The 18778-nt window shown below is 42.1% G+C and overlaps 5 protein-coding genes across 5 annotated transcripts in view; 4 read left to right on the forward strand and 1 right to left on the reverse strand.

The window, feature by feature from the left end:
* Positions 1-233: 233 nt before the first annotated feature.
* Positions 234-1504, forward strand: LOC115764965 (serine protease snake-like). Its single transcript, XM_030708290.1, has 3 exons — positions 234-413; positions 511-781; positions 834-1504. Exons 1-3 carry the CDS (start codon positions 296-298, stop codon positions 1417-1419), a joined length of 975 nt encoding a protein of 324 aa, XP_030564150.1. The 5' UTR covers positions 234-295; the 3' UTR covers positions 1420-1504.
* A 117-nt stretch (positions 1505-1621) lies between these two features.
* On the forward strand, positions 1622-2902 carry LOC115765069 (serine protease snake-like). Its single transcript, XM_030708444.1, has 4 exons — positions 1622-1874; positions 1933-2206; positions 2261-2576; positions 2630-2902. Exons 1-4 carry the CDS (start codon positions 1793-1795, stop codon positions 2900-2902), a joined length of 945 nt encoding a protein of 314 aa, XP_030564304.1. The 5' UTR covers positions 1622-1792.
* Positions 2903-3316: 414 nt separating this feature from the next.
* On the forward strand, positions 3317-6486 carry LOC115764964 (NAD-dependent protein deacetylase Sirt7). The gene is made up of 2 exons (XM_030708289.1): positions 3317-3650; positions 3823-6486. The coding sequence occupies exons 1-2, from the start codon at positions 3483-3485 to the stop codon at positions 6106-6108; spliced, it is 2454 nt and encodes an 817-aa protein (XP_030564149.1). The 5' UTR covers positions 3317-3482; the 3' UTR covers positions 6109-6486.
* Positions 6487-7210: 724 nt separating this feature from the next.
* On the reverse strand, positions 7211-11445 carry LOC115764992 (cullin-5). Its single transcript, XM_030708328.1, has 6 exons — positions 9734-11445; positions 9106-9226; positions 8671-9028; positions 8426-8604; positions 8210-8359; positions 7211-8142 (listed from the first exon to the last, which is right to left on the reverse strand). Exons 1-6 carry the CDS (start codon positions 11296-11298, stop codon positions 8005-8007), a joined length of 2511 nt encoding a protein of 836 aa, XP_030564188.1. The 5' UTR covers positions 11299-11445; the 3' UTR covers positions 7211-8004.
* A 181-nt stretch (positions 11446-11626) lies between these two features.
* Positions 11627-18778, forward strand: part of LOC115764895 (mucin-4) — a 59847-nt gene continuing 52695 nt past the window's right edge. The window contains 2 exon segments of the mRNA XM_030708186.1: positions 11627-11702; positions 12723-13063. Coding sequence (XP_030564046.1) covers positions 13033-13063 — 31 coding nt within the window. The 5' untranslated portion in view covers positions 11627-11702; positions 12723-13032.

Below are 18778 nucleotides of genomic sequence, written 5' to 3' on the forward strand. Positions count from 1 at the left end.
GCCTGTAGGCATGTACGATCAAAAATATGGAAATAAATGAATATAAACAACCGATCGCATGGCCATATACATATACATATGTATGTATGCATAAACAACTATAAATAATTAATATTATTATATAGGCGATGCTAGAAACAAGATTCTCATCTTATCATCAAGCGAGAGTGCGCTTGGTATATTTACATTTCCTGAAATCAAAACGCTCAAATCAGAAGAATCTCTCCATGTTCTCTATGCAGTTGGGCGTGCACCCAGTTTGGAGTCGGGTGTAATTAGCGGCTGAGCGTTAAAAATGCAAATCAAGAACTATTTAAAAGGCGCTTTTCAATGGAAAGCGTTTGGACTGGCGTTGCTGATTTTCAACTTGACCGAGCGTTTGATATTTGCCCAAGATTCGGATATAGTCAGCTGTAAGCACGGCCATGGAGCATACATATATATTCTGGCTAATGTCTCTCTCTCTCTCTCTCTCTCTCTCTCTCTCTTGTCTCTCTGTCTCTCTAACAGCTTGCACCCGGTACAAGAAGAGCGTCTTTGATCTAGAGGATGGCTACAGTTTTTTAGTGCATGACGCGCCTATCATCAATAAGACCTTCGACACGTGCCACAGTTACACGCCACTGATATCCGGTGGCCAGAATGCGGAACCAAAGGAATTCCCGCATATGGCGCGCTTGGGTAATCGCAACAGCGACAATAACACTAGCTGGTTCTGTGGAGGCACTTTGATAAGCAATCGCCTGGTGCTCACTGCAGCTCACTGCCTCTACTCGCCAAGGTGGGTGATGAGGACTCATCAATTCCTTGGCTATACCTAACTCCTATTGCAGCGGTCCGGTCAATGTAGTGCGCCTGGGAGAGCTGGACTTTGACAGCGACAAGGATGATGCACAGCCCGAAGACTTTGGTGTGCGCAACACGACAGAGCATCCGAGCTACAAGTACCCAATAATGTATAATGATATAGCTCTCATTGAATTGGATCGTGGAGTGCGTTTCAGCGTATATAAGCATCCCGCCTGCCTGCCCTTCAATGATGGCAATCGCTATGACAGCTTCATTGCCACCGGCTGGGGTCAGACCACATTTGCCGGCACGGATTCCAGCAAATTGAGAAAGGCAAAGCTCGAAGGGTTTCATTTGAAATGTCCAGAGATTGACGATATTAATAACCTGCCCAATGGTTTTAATGCGAGCACACAGATGTGCATTGGCTCCACTGACACCAACGATACCTGCACCGGTGACTCTGGCGGTCCGGTGTTGATCTATCATGAGGAGTATCCGTGCATGCATCATGTCATGGGTATCACTTCAATAGGATTTGGCTGCGGCACGCCCAACATGCCGAGTCTATATACGCGTGTGCATACCTACTTGGATTGGATTAAGCAGACAATTGAAAATATTTCTTGAGATTCGTGGAAACAAGATAGCTTAACCGGGATTTCAACATTTTAATTAACAATTCAATTGAATCGATACTGGGAATAATTAAATTTGACCCTTCAGTGGGTCAACACGGCGTATGCGCAACAAATCGATCCAGCAATTGTTTTCTATAAAAGGCATCTGACGAAGACATGCCAAGCAGCTGATTACTGATCACTGGTCAGCGCTATGCCAGCTCCAGCAGTGTGTGTGTTTGTGTGTGCGGGTGTTAGGCAACTGTAAACCTGTCCAGAGAGCGCGGTTTTAGTCTGCTGCCAAGTTCGAGGCGTTTGTTGTCGGCAAACCGGTTGACAACGTGCCAATTGTGTGTTTGATAAACAAATTAAAATTGAACAAAATGTGCATATATGTGCTTCTTCTTGTGCTGGGTCTGCAGCCATTTCCTCAGACCTTGGCGCAAAACAACCAAATTGTCAGCTGTAAGTAGCTAATACGATCATCATGATGCGTTTGTCCAAGCTCCTCTCGCATCGACAGCCTGCACCAGCTTGAAGAAGGCCGTCTTTGAGGAGCAGGTGGGCTACAGCTTTCTGTTTCCCAATGCGCCCATCATGTACGAGACAATCGATAATTGTCTCACATATACGCCACTGATTGTCGGCGGACAGCCCGCCGATCCCAAGGAGTTTCCCCATATGGCGCGCCTGGGACGCCGCCATCAGCAGCTGGGCACGATTGATTGGTTTTGCGGCGGCACACTCATCAGTAATAAATTCGTGCTGACCGCCGCCCATTGCCTTGAGTCGGAACAGTAAGTAGTTGTGGACACAGCGTGCGTTATTCACATAGAATTTACTTTACTCAGGGGGGAGGTAAATGTGGTTCGCTTGGGCGATCTGGATTTGGATAATGATCAAGAGGATGCGTCGCCCAAGAACTACGCTGTGGCTGACTATTTTCGCCATCCACAGTTTACGAGCTCGGACCTATACAATGATATTGGGATTATTAAACTGGCAGAACCTGTTAAATTCGATCGATACAAGCATCCTGCGTGCCTGCCCTTCGAGAATGGCGAAAACTTGGACTCCTTCATAGCTGTAGGTTGGGGCAGCACTAGCTTAGCGGGCAAGTCATCGCCTAAACTGATAAAAGTAAAATTGGATCGTATTGCAGATGAGGTATAATTAACTGCTATGCGCTTGTATTGGAAATAATACGTCTCTGTATCCAGATATGTCGCAGAGTAATTGAACGAAGCGAGGACTATCCACACGGATTCGAGCCGGTTAGCCAAATGTGCGTGGGCTCTTCAAAGGCAATGGACACCTGTAATGGCGACTCAGGTGGACCAATTCTTGTGTACCACAAGGAATATCCTTGTATGTACCACGTGATGGGTATTACATCGGCAGGCATATCCTGTGGTACACCTAATATTCCCAGTATTTATACGCGTGTACATTACTATTTAGATTGGATTAGGCAAATTATGGCTCATAACTAGCATTTATTTAATGTAACATATAAAATGTAACATACTTTTGCGCGATTTAAATTCGCCTCGTTTTTATTTTTAGCGATCTGGCAAGGCTATTCTTAGTGATGAACCAAGCACTAATTCTCAAAAAACGCAGTGAACCCAATGTTGTGAAATTGATAATTTAAAAACATTAATTCAAGTTAAAGTGATTTCGTCATTGTATAAATAAGTTTTTATTAAATATAAATTGCGTGGCTAGTATTTATCACAGTTTAAGCACTGAATTTTTGGTACTTGCAATGTGACTGCGTGATTCGCTACTATAGAGTACCAGTGACATGTAAAAGAAACACCAAACATCGCCCATCACTATTGTTGTTTACAAAAAAAAAAAAAAAAAAAGAACAACATTAATTACAGTTGTGGAAAAATAACAAATACAACCCGCGCCAAGAGGTCGATATAACTACCACCCATAAAATGTAACCGATTAACTAGATATCAAATAAAACTAATGTGCTGCTATCCGAAACAGCGCTGCAACTGCGCTGCGCGTTAATTCCTTTCCCTTTTTAACGTGCGTTTGCGACGCACATTCATACACATGTATGTAGAATTGAGTCCAAAATCTAATAGCTTAGGTATAAACATGGAGCCCGACGAGCTGCAGCCAGTAATGTCCGATCCGGTCCAGTCATATAAGACGCGAGCCAAAATGAATCCGGCTAAGAAAGATAATGAGAAACGGCGACGAAAGGATGCTATGCGAAAGGTAATTAGCGAACATGTGCGGGTGTCTGTCTGTGTGTGTGTGTGTGCGTCGTTTGTGACTTGCATGTGAATATTTATATGTATATATGTATGTACATATGTATAAGTATGGATGTGCGTACTATAAGAGCATGCATTATTGATTGGCACTAATATAAATAAAACTGGTGCAGGTCTCGCTGATTTTACGCAAATGTGACTCGCTGCGCACCGCCGAGGATCGGCAATTTCTGGAAAAGCATCCGGATATTGTGAAAACGACAAAGAAGCGCAAGGAGCGCATTGAGATATACAAAGAGCGGGTTGTCGAGAAGGAGGACGAGCCGCACGTTATCGAGGCTAAGGTCGAGCAGCTGGCCAATATCATATCGCAAGCAAAGCATTTAATATGTTATACGGGTGCCGGCATCAGCACATCTGCTCTGATTCCCGATTATCGTGGCAGCAAGGGCATCTGGACCCTGCTTCAGAAGGGCAAGGATATTGGGGAGCACGATCTGTCCAGCGCCAATCCCACCTATACGCATATGGCGCTCTACGAGCTGCATCGGCGCCGCCTGCTGCGGCACGTTGTCTCGCAGAACTGCGATGGCTTGCACCTGCGCTCCGGCCTGCCGCGACATTCACTCTCCGAAATACATGGTAACATGTATGTGGAGGTGTGCAAGCACTGCAAACCGAATGCAGTCTACTGGCGCCAGTTCGACGTGACCGAGATGACGGCACGCTACTGCCATAAGACGCATCGGCTATGCCACAGGTGCTCGGAGCCGCTCTACGATACCATCGTGCACTTCGGTGAGCGAGGCAATGTGAAGTGGCCCCTGAACTGGGATGGGGCCACGCAGCACGCGGAGCGAGCGGATGTTATACTCTGTTTGGGCTCTAGTCTGAAAGTGCTTAAGAAATACACCTGGCTCTGGCAGATGGACAAGCCGCAACGGCAGCGCGCCAAGATTTGCGTGGTAAATCTACAGTGGACGCCCAAGGATAATATAGCCAGCATCAAGATTAATGGCAAGTGCGATAGCGTCATGGCGCAGCTCATGCGTCTGCTCAACATAACGGTGCCCGTCTACAGCAAGGAGAAGGATCCAATTTTTGCGCATGCCACGCTGCTAATGCCCGAGGAGCTGCATACACTAACACAGCCATTACTAAAGAATGCCGACGAGGAGGAGGCGGGTGATACACAATCCTGTACGACGACAACCGAGGAGACGCAGGACTCTACCATTTCCGGCGATAGCTACAGCGATTTGCCCATTGGCCGTGGTCCACGCATACGTACGCCTATCAAAAATGGACGGCGCATCAAGACCAATTTGGAGATGCGGCAAAAGTATGTGCCAATGCCAAATGATAGCGCTGAGGAAGAGAAGCCGGAGCGTATACTTCAGCTGAAAACTGAAACGGACAACAAAGTGAAGACTGAAACGGAAACGTTGACTATGTGCGAGCTGAAGCAGGAAACGAAAGTTGATGATGATCTGATTGAAACTAGTCTGGAAATTAAATGCATCAAGCAGGAAGTGGTCCCCAAGCAGGAGGTGGTCCCCAAGCTGGAGCCGCTGACGCTCAAGTCGGAGCCGCCAAGTGAAGCCACAAATGGGCACCAGCACAAAAATGGTCTCATGGAACTGCCGAGACTAGTCACCATACAGAAATCCTTTGCGGATGTAAATAGCTGTCCGGGTCTGTGCCTGTTGCCTGTGGAGTTGCGACTAGAGCCGCGCTTGGAATGTCTGGGCAGCTTGCCACCAGTGCAGCTGCCGCCGCTGGTGCCAATTGGTGCGCCGCTATACACGCCCTTTGTACAGCCCCAGATTCAGCCGCAGCTCGTTCTGCCTCCATCACTGCAGTCGCTGAATCTGCAAAGCGACAGCGCCACCTGCTCTGCAGAATCCACCACAGAAAACGACGACGACGGCGATGATGAGGACAGAGATGTGGTCGAGGAAGAAGAACAGTTTGCCATGGCACAAATGGATTTGCTACGACGCCACAGCGATCACGAGCTGCTCCGTCAGCTGCCCAGCTGGTATGATGCCAAGTATGCGTATTCGGGCCTGCACAGCATATTGATACCGCCGCCATCTGATCTCAACATCTGGAACTTGCAAGTGGTGCCGAACTTTGCCATGAATCGCTCCGCCGCCAGCTGCGAGTTCTGTTTTGATAGCTATGCCGAGCTCGAGTGCCAGTTCTATCGTCGTTGGCATCTTAGCCAGCGCAAGCATAAGAAAAGGGCGCGCAGCGGGCGCTTTGTCGTCTGCGAATGCTGTCCGACCAGCGACGATGACGATGACTACGATGAGAACATCTCACTGGCGCACATAGCTGCCGCCGAGACGGCCAAACGTCGAATGCAGCTGAGCCACAGTTTTCCACGCAAACTGGCCCGCACCCAGGCCGGCTGGTATGGCAAGGGCTATAAAAAGGGCCGCAAGCGCAGATAGATGCAGCCGCCAGTGCACACCATGTCGCTTCAATAGTATTTGAGCATAGTCTAGTAGCTTTAGTAATAAGCATAGTATTATAAGTACATCGACATATATATATATTTATATATATACTTAGCTCGTAGTGCCACTCGCATTAGTTTAGTTAAGTTAAGTATGTGCATCCACATAAAGCAAAGTATTTTGTTTGTCATGTAGTCGTGTAGTCCTTGGTCCAATTTAGTTTTAAGTGTCTCCGATTGCAGCTGCTGAAATCTATGTAAATTTGTCATTTTATTTCTATTTTAATAAGTTTGGTTTTTTCATACTCACTGTATTGTCTCAACCTTTTATATTTTATTTTGTGTGCATTTACATGAGAATTTTCTTTTAAATTTTTGTTGCTTTTCAGGTTTTTGTATATTTATAATACGGCAACAATAAAATGCAAAACATTAAGCAACAGAGTCAAGAACTTGTCTGCATTTTATTTCCAATTTGTGAGAGTCGGCCAAATTTCACGTTGCAATAACAGCTGACACGGCTAGAAAAGATCTTTCGAGATTGGTTTAAAGGCTTTCAAACTGTAAATATTATCGTACAACTGTAATCTTTTTAGGATCACCAGTTCTAAGACCTTATAAGATATGGGTTTTTACTGTAGTCAGCACGATGGCTAGATCTTATGAAAATAGCAGATAATAAATTAAAATTTTAATTTTGGGTTAATCATATAATCTGACGAAATTTATCAATATTTTTAAATGGTATTAGAATTGACTTTTACCTTTTTAGACTATCTATTCTTAATTCTTGCCATTATAGATTTTATTATCTTAATCCTAATTGGCAAACATCCGTTATTTTGCTGCAGGCAGTAAATATTTCGGCTTCCTATCGAGAAAAATAATGACAAAAACCCATGAAGTTTTCTTTTAAAAATACCTAGACATGATTGTGGCTTACAAGTCATATATACATAAAGCTGCCATAGAAAGAAACGATTGCTACTATAATTTTTTCTATACATATAAAATAAAGCTAACTACCCCAAGTAAAATTTTGTTTTCAATATCTATCTACAAATTATAGCTATTAGAAGAAAAACAGGCGAAAATTATGTCGTACATCCGACTTTTATCTCGTACATCTGCCATATGTTTTATTCACATCCAAGATATCGGTGTCTAGTATTTATACTTAATTTATTTAAAATACAATTTATATGCTTTATAATTTCATTAACTTAAACATATAATATTGCTATTCTAGTTTTAGTTTTGCTTTCGTATGTTTCGGTGTCTTTGCAGGGATTCAACTTGTTCTAAAGTCAAACCCTACATGCCAATGGATGTGTGTAGGTTGCGGGGCGTGTGTGGGTGTAGTGTGTGATTGTGAGTGTTTGCCACACGTAAGGAGACTTTACAAAATTACCTAAGCAATAACTCAAAATGCACAACATAAACAATGACTACATACAAACGTAGAAAACATCAAAAGGTTTTTTTTCTGCTATATAGATTAGCGTTAATTGTAATCGTTATCTGAGGGCGGCTACATGCAGTATATATAATACCTAAGACGTTAAACAGAGCTGCCAATAGGCGAATATAAAAAATAATTACGCGTTTACACAAAACAAAAACATACAAATAGGAGAAAAGCAATTTTTTCAATTTCAAAAACGCTGCCCAGGACGTAATGTCAACATAACAAACTAGGATCCCATAAAAATGGGTGACTGAGATATATATATGTATAAGAGAGAGAGAGAGAGAGAGAGAGAGCGCGCTTTGAGCACGCAACTAATTGAGAAATGATGATCATAAGTGTAAGGATTGGAGGCTGGCTGTGGCTAGGTTGTGGGTCAGGAGTGGGAATGGTTAGTCGGCAAGGACGCAAAGGCCATCACAGTTAGGCCACATAAATAAACATGTTGATGTCATCGTCGTCGCGTCTCATATACTTGTGCTCAATGAGCCATTCAAGCTGCTCCTTAATCATCTTCTTGGATGGCAGGAACATGTTCTTCAGTATGTCAATCAGCTCCGCCTGCAAGCATTTAAGACGGTTTAATAATTAAGTTGAGCAAATGATTTTCTTATAAATCTTAACACACCTGCAGCGCCGCATTGTTCATGCGTTTGCGCACCTTCATAATCTTAATTATTGCCTCCTGGGTGCGCAATATGCGCAGCTGCACAATAGACTGATTATCCTCCTGCTGCGAACGTTCCGTGCTCAATTGTAGCCGTCCAATTAGATTTAACTGCGACCGTAAACATCAATGCTTTAGTAACATCTAGAGCAGATGGTTTTGACATATATAACATACCTTGCCGCGCCGTTGAGATTTGCCATTCTTGACAATGGCAAACTCCTGATTGATATAGAACATGGTGTTCTCGGCAAAATCTTTGGGCGAACTAATGGCTGCTGGCTCCATAAGCAAGATTTGTTTTTTGATCTTAGGAAAGGCGACCAGCGACCATAAAGTGCGTCGCAGTTCGGGATCTGTTGAAAAATAAAATAATGAAGTTTAAGTCGTTTTCCGCAGTATAGTTGCAATTCTTTACTAACCGGGCAGCTCGGTGGCTAGACGTAGATTCTCATAGGAGATCTTGTCGTGCTGCCGCTGATTCCAGGCAAAGAGCACAGCCATTTGAAATGTAGTCACATCGAGATCGTAGCGACCGAAATTGTTAACGAATGTGATGGTGCCATTGCTCATGTGATGATACCATTGCAGCTTACGGCCGGAATGCTTTTTCTTGTAAAACTCCTCAACATCGGGTATATAGTCCTCTAGTTCGATGGGCAGCGAAACTGAGACACGCTCCGAACAGCGCGCCCAGGCGCCAGCATTGAGTATTTTTATATTGATGGCATCATGCCGGCTTATAGAGTTACGGAATTGAGTATTTAAATCCTCGCTCACCTGTTTTTGTTGCGGACGCACGGAATAGGTATTTTTAATAAAACAGCTGGGCGTATTATATATTGGTTGAAACTTACCTTAATGTCCTGGAACATGCGTGCCAGCCTGTTGACATAGTCTGCGGGCATGCCCACCTCGCGCAACCATTCAACAATGTCCTCCTCCTTTTCACTATCGGCACTTGTGCCAAGGATTAAACTACAAACCAGTAAAATTAGTTGTAAATCTGGATAAGCCCACACCCAGATCATAGGGAATGGATTACATAGATGATATCTTAAAACTCTTTGTCCTAACTGACTGTATTCTATCCAATTTATTTTCGAGAAAGAATAATTAGTTTGGGTTCGATTAGAAGCGATTGTCATTCAATAATTAAAAGTTCAGCAGATCGTTCTATGTCAGCATATTATATATATATATCATATATTAAGTCTGTACATGTATGTATATATTAGTATAGACATAGAAGTCTGATCTGCCTGCAGGAAAAATACAGGACTGTGCCAAGTTTTTATAAAGATGACTTTAAAATGTGAAATTTCTGCAAAGAAACAAATAGACGAATTCGTTTCCCATTTCGTGCCAGAGTTTTTTCACTTTGTTTAAATGATGACTGCTTGGTCTTGGATATCATGTCTAGCCTATTTCTGCTCTAATCTAGCTTTGGCTGCAGTGCTCCAAGGATATTTTTTTAGCACTTACCGTCTCGTCAAGTGCACCTTGTGGTAGCGCATAAAGACATCCTTGTTGTTCACATACTTTAGGACGAGCAGCACATCCCGTAGACGTGCATCGATCTGCTCGCTGGTGAGGCGTTTGCTCAGAGGCGTGCGCCTGAGCAGCATGTCACAGTAGTTGGCCAGCAGCTCAGGGCATTTGCTTTCCGGCGCTGTGTATTTGACGCCTCGATTGGCAATGCTTGTGGGCAGCTCCATTTTGAACACACTGGTGTCGTTGACCACCATCTTGAAGGCAATGTCGCGGGCAGTGAGAAAGCGCGGATCATCGTTGAACGCATTGCGCACCAGATCGCTAAACTTATTGAAGAGCTCCAGCAGTCGTTCCACGTACTTTTCCGAGTCCTGAGTAATGATCTCCGAGGCGGACTGCATGTCAGCTAGGCCGGCGGACTTGATATGCCGCTGCAGATCGCCCATCATTGCCTCGACGCCCTCCCCGTCCAGCACGCGATCCATTAGGCGAAACATTAGATTTAAACGCTCCGTCTCGTAATCACGTATCAGCGCCGGGCACTCGGCTATGATCGAATTGAGGTGATCCACAATTAGCACCTTGACCAGACGGCATGTAAGTATGTTGAAGCTGCTAGGTTCCAGGTAACGCTTGGCGCGCACCTCCTCCTCGCGCAGCTTGGCGTCCGCGTATTTCATGTAGGCCAGCACGCCATTCTCTTGCTGCTGCTCGGCGGATTTAAGCCGATAGAAGTCCGCGGTGGCCTTCAAATAGGCCTTCTCAAAATACTCCCGATAGATTTCCAACTTGTCCTCTGCATTCGAGGACAGATTAACATAGCTTTCACGCACCCCGACCACCAGTTGGGCATCGTAGGCGTCGCCATTGCGTTCGGCATGGACAATCTTCATGGCTGACTCTTGCAGGCGATCCTTGATGTCGTGAAAAATGTGCTTGTTCCACGAATCGAGCATTAGCTTGCGAACCGGACTGTCCTCGGTGGGACTCTTCTTGGAGCTTGAGGCAGCAGCTGTGGCGGAATTGCTAGCGGCGCCAACGCTAGTGGAAGCAGCATTAGACGCCGCTGCCGATGTTGAGGCCTTTGCGGAGGAACTGCTTAAGGATGCTTGATTGCTGGTGGAGGCAGCGGCATTCGAGGTGGATGCGCCACCGCCAGCGGAGGTTGATGACGATGTGGAGCTGGAACTGGACGCGGGTTTTACCTGTGGCGACTGTTCCAACTGACGAAATGGCAGCGGCAGGTAATTGGACTGTGTGAAGAATTTACGCCATTCCACAATGTAGGTGGCCAATAGCGCCTGTTCGCCCCGCTGCGCCTGTACCTTGGACTGAGCCTGCACAATGAATTCGACAATGTCCTGCTGGAGGCCGTCATAGATTTTGGAGGCTCCCTTCTCGTCCCACAGGCACACGAAGTGTACGCCAAAGAAGAGATCCTGCCATTCGAGCTGCGATACCGTCTCCTGGCGCAGCAGCTTGAGAACAATTTTTCTTTTCTCTGGCCATACCTCGTCGAATATGTCCCTGTCCCGTTTGCCTATCGCCCGCAGCATGGTGTTTTGATCGCAGTCCCTTTGTTCTTGGCTACGCTCAACTTCACCTTCTCGCCTAATTATGGAACCAAATCAAAAAAAAAATATTGTGATCAAAAGAAACGCTAATTCTCCGCCTATATGCGGCCGATAGTAATTTTCAACCGATTTGTTATTGTGAGAGTGCGATAACAGTTGATAGCAGGAGCTATAACATGACCATAACAGCGTACAGCTGTTATTGAACATACTCGATTGTTTGTTTAAATATTAGTTGTTCATGCAAGTATTGCTTTTCTTGTCAATAAACACTGAGAGCTACATTTTGTGCGCGACTTTTGACGTCAGATAATCTGGATTTATCAAGCGATTTTTTATTGTGACAGTGCAATAAATTATTTATCGAAAAAGCCAGTTGCAGTATGGTAACATGTCGCCAGTCTGGCAACGTCACATTGTGAATGTCAGATGGAGCAGCTGCAAAATGCTTGCACGCACACACAGATAAAAAGTGTATTTTAAGTGCCAAGTGCTGCACTGCGAGTGTGGAAAAGTGCGGGAAATTATTGCAACGAGAATGTCAAAAATAGTGCTAAGACAACATTTAAGAGAGCCTGCAATTGCTAATAACAAAGTGCAATGAAGAGTGTCAGCGGCATAAAGACTCTACATAAGCAACAAAATATTGGTAGCGTGTTTTGTGAATTTCGTAAATCTCTCGTTTCGTTTTGGTTTTTTTCTTCTCTACCACAAAAAAGGGCGCGTGAGTGAGACGACAGTAGTTCGCAGCAGAGCAAGAACATCCAGCCATCCCGCCTACTCGTATGCGACTCACACGTCGCAGACTTTAAGTCTGTTCGCTCTCAAATGTTTGACATTTTTCACATTCAGCATTTTCCCTTTGTTCGTCGGCGGGTCTCGTCATATGGCTCGTGTAAACGCTCGTGCGTGCGTAACAAATAAAATTGAAAAAAATAAACGCAAAATATCGGTGTTTTAAATTTACAAAAATATTGCACAAGTGTAAATAAACATCTATTAAATGCGCATGCAGTGACAAGTGCTTAAATTCATTGAGAAATATGCGTAAAAAGCGTTATTTCGTGATTACTACGGCGACGACGACGACGACATCAAAGCCAACAACAACGAGCTGCTGCGTTCATTGACGTGACGCGCGAGTGTGAGTGTGTGTGTGTGTATGTGAATATATGTGTTTATATGCGCTGGTGTATGCGGGTGTTGCGAGTTGTTTTCAAATAAATAAAATACATAACAAAAGTCAGCAGCAACAAGAACAACAACAATCAAAACACCACATACCAAATTGCGAGTGCTTATGCCGCTGGCGCCCCAGCGTCAATCTGCGTACATATGTACATACATAAATAAAACAAAGTTATACAGATATATATATATATATATATTTATTTACATCAATTTAGTCCGCGTGTCTCGTTGCGCGCAAATTCTATGTGAAAAGAAAGTATGGTCAACAGTCAATGCAATCTATGCAGTAAAATGTGTATTTGTCTGTGTCTGTGTGTGTGCGTATGTGTTTTTAGTGTATAGAATTGAATAAGCAGCAGCATAAGCAAAGAAAGTTAAAAGCAATAGCAACGGTAAAGCAACAAGGAGAAGAGGAAGAAGAAGACAACGAGCAGCAACACAAATGAAGCAATACAATTTTCAGTTCAATTTTAAACATCAATTGTCTGTCCCGAAGCATTAAACAAGGCTCAAAAATTTTTGCCAATGAGTCGCAGACAGTCATTGGATCGACCAGGTGAGCATTCAAAAAATCCCCTTACCTATTGTAATTAGCATTTCATTTAATTTGCTCAGCATCAGCGGCCTGCATACGTGCACTTTGCGCGCACACTCTCGCTCTCACTCTTTTTCTCTCTGTATCGCTATCGCCGTCTCTGTGGTTTTGAAGAGCGCTCTCGTTGTGTTGCTCTCGCTGCTGCTGCTAAAAATAAATTGCTCTCGCTGCTCTGAAAATGCTGCGCGGCGCAGCTGCTTTGAGCTGTCAGTGTTGCTGTATGTTATGCTATTGTTCTTGCTGTTGTAGCAAACAGCAGAGGCAGCAACAACTGTGAAAACAAGCAACAGCAACTGAACGCCAAAACTGTTGTGATGCAAAGCCAAAAGTACTTAACAACAGGGCAGAGAATCTCTCTCTCTCCTTTCATTTTTTTTTGTTTGTCTTAAACCGTGGTGAATTTCTATGTCTACCTTATGAGGTATCAAATTTTCCATAGAGAGACGCAAAATTTGATTGGAATGACGGCCAACTGGCGCTAATTTATGCCAGCCGATGCAATTAAAGCGCTCGCTCATTTTGGCAATACGATTTTATTTATATTTTGTTAGCCATGCCTTTGTTTTGATGCGATTTATGTTAAGTAAAAACCCAAAAAGAGAAAGTGTCGCGAGCGTTGCAACATTTTGTAAATGTAAATGTGACCCCAAAGTATGAGAAAGCAGTGCGTGAAAAAGGTAAAGGCCAAGACACGAAAAGGGCAACACAAAAAAACGTTTATCTATATATAAAATAAACGTAAAAAACGCTCATGTTGCCGTTAAGATAAATTTGTATCTTTTTGTTGGCGAATGTGTATTGACATCCGCTTTCAGCTCGCTTTTTATCTGCTCTCTTCAATTTTCACTTCGCCTTCATTTAGCCGGTCTAAGGTCGCCACATTGGACTTAGCCGCGTGCCATTATGGCCAATTAAAGCCGCAATTAAGCTGAACAATGTAAACAATGAAAGGCAATTAAATCGCTGATATTAACATGCAAATAAAGTTTAAACTAGGCAAAAAACCACCTGTCAAGTGTTGTCGTTTTTATTTTACTCTTTATTAATCATAAATGAATTGCGAAAAAGTTTAATAATAAATTAATGTCACGACAATTTGTTTGAATTTTCTAAATATTTTATACACAAATATCAATAACTAAACCCTAACAAACGGGCTTATAGCCATAAAGTTCACATACATTATCAAGTTATTGAACTCTTAGCACAAATTACACAGCAAGCCCTAATCTGAATGTGTACTGCTTATTAACACCTTCTTGAGCTTATCAAAACCTATTATTATTAGTTAATGCTTTATTAGGCAAGCTTTATAAAACAACGAGATCGAGCAACGTTACATGTATTCAATATCTGCAAGACATTCTCGCCTGCAGATTTTATTTGAAATCTCAACAGACACCTCTTTTTATAATACTTTGTAGAGATCAGGTAACACGATTGCCAATTAGCCACTTTCACATGAGGCACCTGTACTAAGGACCTCCTGAGCAGGGCACATAAATATCACAAAGCACAAGAATCATTTTTGACCTCATCTGATGTATTTATTCTTGCCTGCTTATCTCAGTGATCGTCGATCTCAGAAACTATAAAAGCTAGAGATTTGCAATTTGAAATAAATAGCAATTTTTTTTCGATCTTACAATATCGATAAAACCCGATTAAGAAGCATATCCGCCTGAATATCTTTCATTCCCCTCGAAGTTGACAAAAAAAAACTCATGGTAATAGAACCTTGCGATTTGGCATATACACTCACACAAATAAAGATCGGACTGTATTGCGCTGAGTAATTTTCACTAATCTTTTAAATGCCAGTTTCCCATAAGAGAACTGGTAAAGCGTTTTGCTTTTTGTACCCTGAACCCATTAAAGAGGGTAAAAGGATCATATGGTATTTGTGCAAATGTATGTTACGGGCAGAAGGAAGCATCTCCGACCCCATAAAGTATATTCTTGATCAACATAAACAGCCAAGTCGATCTAGTCATGTCCGCATGTATGAACGCAAGGAACTCAGAACCCATAAGAACCGCGCAGTACGAGTTTGTTTTCGATAGTCCCTAATTCCATGTTATCGATAAAAATCGATATTGAAAATCCGTTATTTAAGCGAATCTTGTACATAAGTTATAAGAGCAAGAGTCACCAAACTTGACATGTAGCTTCTTGAATGGTATAAACAGACATACTAAGTATTTTCTTTTTGATAGCTATTATTCGAAGAAGGCTGAAGGGTATTCCTTAGTCGGGGATTCCCGAGTAGAGCCTCTAATTTGTTCTTTTTGTACCTAGGCTTAGCAATAGAAGTGTAAATATTGAAGTCCTATGCATTTTTCTGCACTGAGACAAACAGGTCTGCAGTTTTACTGCGGTTTAAGTCAAAGTTCGGTGCGTTCATGTCGCAGATTTCGACTTAACCGCGCCAAACGATTGTGCAACCAATCTTCCTTACGATGTTTTGGGGTAAAGTGTTTGTATAGATTGAACAACCTGAAAACTATCCCAAAGACTCCAGCAAGCCTTGCCAAAATCAGCCTAGCGCTGGGTTCGGGGTATCCCTTCTAGCTTGTGCATTCTTTTGCTATTACGTTGACTATAAAACTATGAAATATCAGATGCAGGTTTAGCACTTGTTTAAGCTTAAAAACGATTTATGACAGAAATTGCAATTTTTTGTTGGATTTGAATTTGAATTTGGAACACCCCTCGTTGATTGGTCGGGCGACGCCTACACGAGTGTTTAATGCATTAACCCGTTAATTTATTTATAAAATTCAATGTACACGCGGCTAAGCGCCGGTGCCCAACACAAATCGTTCTCAATGCAAAGTAGCTACAACAACAATAAAAACAACAATGATAATAACAACACAACTTGGAGCAGAGGCAGCCGCGTTTTTTTTTTTTTATTTATTTATGTATTTTGTAGGTCAGGGTTGTCGCGTGTAATGCAAAACGTGCCAGCAAATTGAATGAATAAAGCGGGCTCTGTTTGCCTGCTTGCAACCACAACCACAACAACAACAACAACAACAAATACGACAGCTACAACAACAAACAAGGCAACAGACTGGGCTAATAAGCCACATCACTGCATAAATTATAAACAATAATAAAAACATAAACTCCGACGCGAATTGTATGCGTTTTTAAAAGCTTAAGGGTTCGATGCCTTGCACTTGGCACAAACTCGTAATTTATTTAAACAATAGATGAAAACGCAAAACATACACAGCGCAATAAAGTCTTAATAAATTGTTGGCACGCGATGCAACAGCTGCAGTCATAGCCGGGTCTGCAATTGTCGAATGTCTATTTTTGTCATCCTCTTCCCCATAGTTATAGGAAAATGGGCATATACGTTTTGTTTAATTAGAACCATCGAATTTTGATATAACAAACTTAAAATATTTTATGCTTAAATTCTCAACATTTTTTACAATAGTTTTCCATCAATTTTCCGTTTTTTGCATGTGGAATTTATTTAGTTAATTGTGTATGAAGGTCTTTGAAAACCGTTTGGTAAAAACTTGCAAAATTTCAACCCTATTTTTACCCAGGATGGTTTGTATACATTTTTATTGCCATTTTCCACTAAATATAGGTGAATTTTTCGAAAAGCGTGAATCACATCTTAAATACATTTGCGCAAAGATTTCTATAAATTCAGCTTTGCGACTCTTACGCTCTGGATAGATATTCCACATATCATGGTATTTTAGCACTTTTACTATTCATTGGCAGCTTTTTGATTTATTTATAGTTTATGTTTGCTATTTGTTGGTTGTCAGGCCACTTTTTTTTGTTTGTCAATGCGTGACTAAAGCTCATTAAATGTGATTTAAATGCTGAATCGATTTTCCACGCTATTAGACGCTTATTAAGATTGTCTATTAGCAGTCCATTGTTTACATTCAACTTGCTATTCATAAGCACAATTTTGGACACAATTTGATCACATTTCAAGGACGTTCGACAAATCGGTTTTTGCCGTTTTCCTGATAAGCGTGTTTATCGATTGGAAGATAAATAAATGTCCAAACAAAAATAAATAAAGCGGCAACAACTGAATTTTGTGTATAAAGTATCATTAGTTGACATTATTCTGGTATTTGAAATCGTGTTAAAGCTGTTTATCATAGTTGAGCTAAGCATTTAATATTGCACACTTACGTTAAACAAAGAATTTAGTTATTTGCGTTGAGACAAATCCTTTTACAAACGCGTTTGTTGATTTGGTTGTAAATAATTGTTTTTACACCTACTTGAAATGTTTCTCGCCATGCGTATTAATAATTAAATGATGTACCTTTAAACTATTCATTTTTGCTGTCTTTCATGTTATTTATCTTTTTTTAATGGAGTTTAGCGATTCAATTATTTATTATTATTACTATTATAGTCAGCACCATTTGTGAAATTGTTCCAAGAATTTTTCAAGGTGGCTGCTTACTTGATTTGAATCTCAGATTGTGTTTGTTGACAGTGGTTTTCTTTTGATTATAAGAATCAGGGCTTATTCATTAGAAATATTACGGCAATTTAATTATGTGGCTACAATCACAAGTTTTAAGAAGGTCTACGATTTCATCACAGTTCCTGATAACAAAACCTACAGTAATAGCGAGTACTATAACAGAGTAACCCACATTTGCACACACAAACGAGCTTAGTTTAATACATGTTAGTGTTAAGGTTATGATTATTTTATTCTTTGAAGTGTTAAAGTTGGTGTTCGCGCCTTGCTTGTGGCTCATACGTTCATACGTACTGATTGTGAAAGGAAGGAGGATTATGTTAAAAAGCAAAACATTTTTGTTTTTCATTTTTCGAAAGTGCATAAAAATATAAAACTTTTTTGTATTTGATATTTGGCTTATCAACTCATGTCGTCTTGCGTTTTGTGAGAGAGCGCAGCATGAAACACAAGGCGATTCTCTCTCGGGCTCTCTTTTTTGCTTTTTGCGCTCTTGCTTAATGCGCTTTCGCGCCTTGAGCTTATCATTAAGATGTTGTTGTTCTTGTTGACAGTGCTGTTAAATACTTTGCTAAACACGAGCAAAAACTGTTAAATTTTAACGGCGCATTAGCATAAAACCGGTTCAATTGGAATTAGTTTTGACAACTGGTTGCGGAACTGGATCAGTTTATGCTGTTATTGAGTGATTGACACTTTTGCTGGGTGCACAGAAAAATGTGTCACAGAGCAAAGCACAAAGGACAGATATTGCCCTTGCTTTCCCTCTCATTGTCACACCACACCCCCCCCCCCCCCTCGCATTCTTTCTAGTTGTCTGCTGACTTGTAAATCCTTGTCGTTGTGCTCTTAGCTGCAATTGCTTTGATTTCTTGTCTGAAAAGTTTTCTCATTTGAAAAGCGCGCTCGAAAAATCATAGGAATCTCTGCGGCTGCTATATGCATGTATGCTTGTGTGTGTGCGTGTGTGTGTGTGTGTGCGCGTACGCACGTGTACGTGCGTATGTGTGTGTCCATTAAAAGTTTACACTTTTTGGGGGTTAATCGCAGGCATCAAAGTGGTTGCTTTGTTCGGCGGACTGTTCGCTGGCTGGATTGTGGGCGATGTGTATCTATCTATTAAAAAATCGAGGCGAATCGAGCGAATCGCGTCCCGGAATGGGCAAAGACGATGCCCGCGGACGCTGACGCTA

The sequence above is a fragment of the Drosophila novamexicana genome, unplaced genomic scaffold, assembly GCF_003285875.2.
Source record: "Drosophila novamexicana strain 15010-1031.04,08,12 unplaced genomic scaffold, DnovRS2.1 tig00000877-arrow-arrow-pilon, whole genome shotgun sequence".
Classification (NCBI taxonomy): Eukaryota; Metazoa; Arthropoda; class Insecta; order Diptera; family Drosophilidae; genus Drosophila; species Drosophila novamexicana.

What these genes read in the sequence shown, in the direction of transcription:
- LOC115764992 (XM_030708328.1), bottom strand. Translation starts at nt 11,298, where the DNA reads ATGCTGCGGGCGATAGGCAAACGGGACAGGGACATATTCGACGAGGTA. An exon ending in AAGGTGCACTTGACGAGACG is followed by an intron (nt 9,227 to 9,733) that starts GTAAGTGCTAAA and finishes ACTGGTTTGTAG; the next exon opens with TTTAATCCTTGGCACAAGTG. An exon ending in TGAACAATGCGGCGCTGCAG is followed by an intron (nt 8,143 to 8,209) that starts GTGTGTTAAGAT and finishes AAATGCTTGCAG; the next exon opens with GCGGAGCTGATTGACATACT.
- LOC115765069 (XM_030708444.1), top strand. Translation starts at nt 1,793, where the DNA reads ATGTGCATATATGTGCTTCTTCTTGTGCTGGGTCTGCAGCCATTTCCT. An exon ending in AAACAACCAAATTGTCAGCT is followed by an intron (nt 1,875 to 1,932) that starts GTAAGTAGCTAA and finishes TCGCATCGACAG; the next exon opens with CCTGCACCAGCTTGAAGAAG. An exon ending in CATTGCCTTGAGTCGGAACA is followed by an intron (nt 2,207 to 2,260) that starts GTAAGTAGTTGT and finishes TACTTTACTCAG; the next exon opens with GGGGGAGGTAAATGTGGTTC.
- LOC115764965 (XM_030708290.1), top strand. Translation starts at nt 296, where the DNA reads ATGCAAATCAAGAACTATTTAAAAGGCGCTTTTCAATGGAAAGCGTTT. An exon ending in AGATTCGGATATAGTCAGCT is followed by an intron (nt 414 to 510) that starts GTAAGCACGGCC and finishes TCTCTCTAACAG; the next exon opens with CTTGCACCCGGTACAAGAAG. An exon ending in CACTGCCTCTACTCGCCAAG is followed by an intron (nt 782 to 833) that starts GTGGGTGATGAG and finishes CTCCTATTGCAG; the next exon opens with CGGTCCGGTCAATGTAGTGC.
- LOC115764964 (XM_030708289.1), top strand. Translation starts at nt 3,483, where the DNA reads ATGTATGTAGAATTGAGTCCAAAATCTAATAGCTTAGGTATAAACATG. An exon ending in GAAAGGATGCTATGCGAAAG is followed by an intron (nt 3,651 to 3,822) that starts GTAATTAGCGAA and finishes AAACTGGTGCAG; the next exon opens with GTCTCGCTGATTTTACGCAA.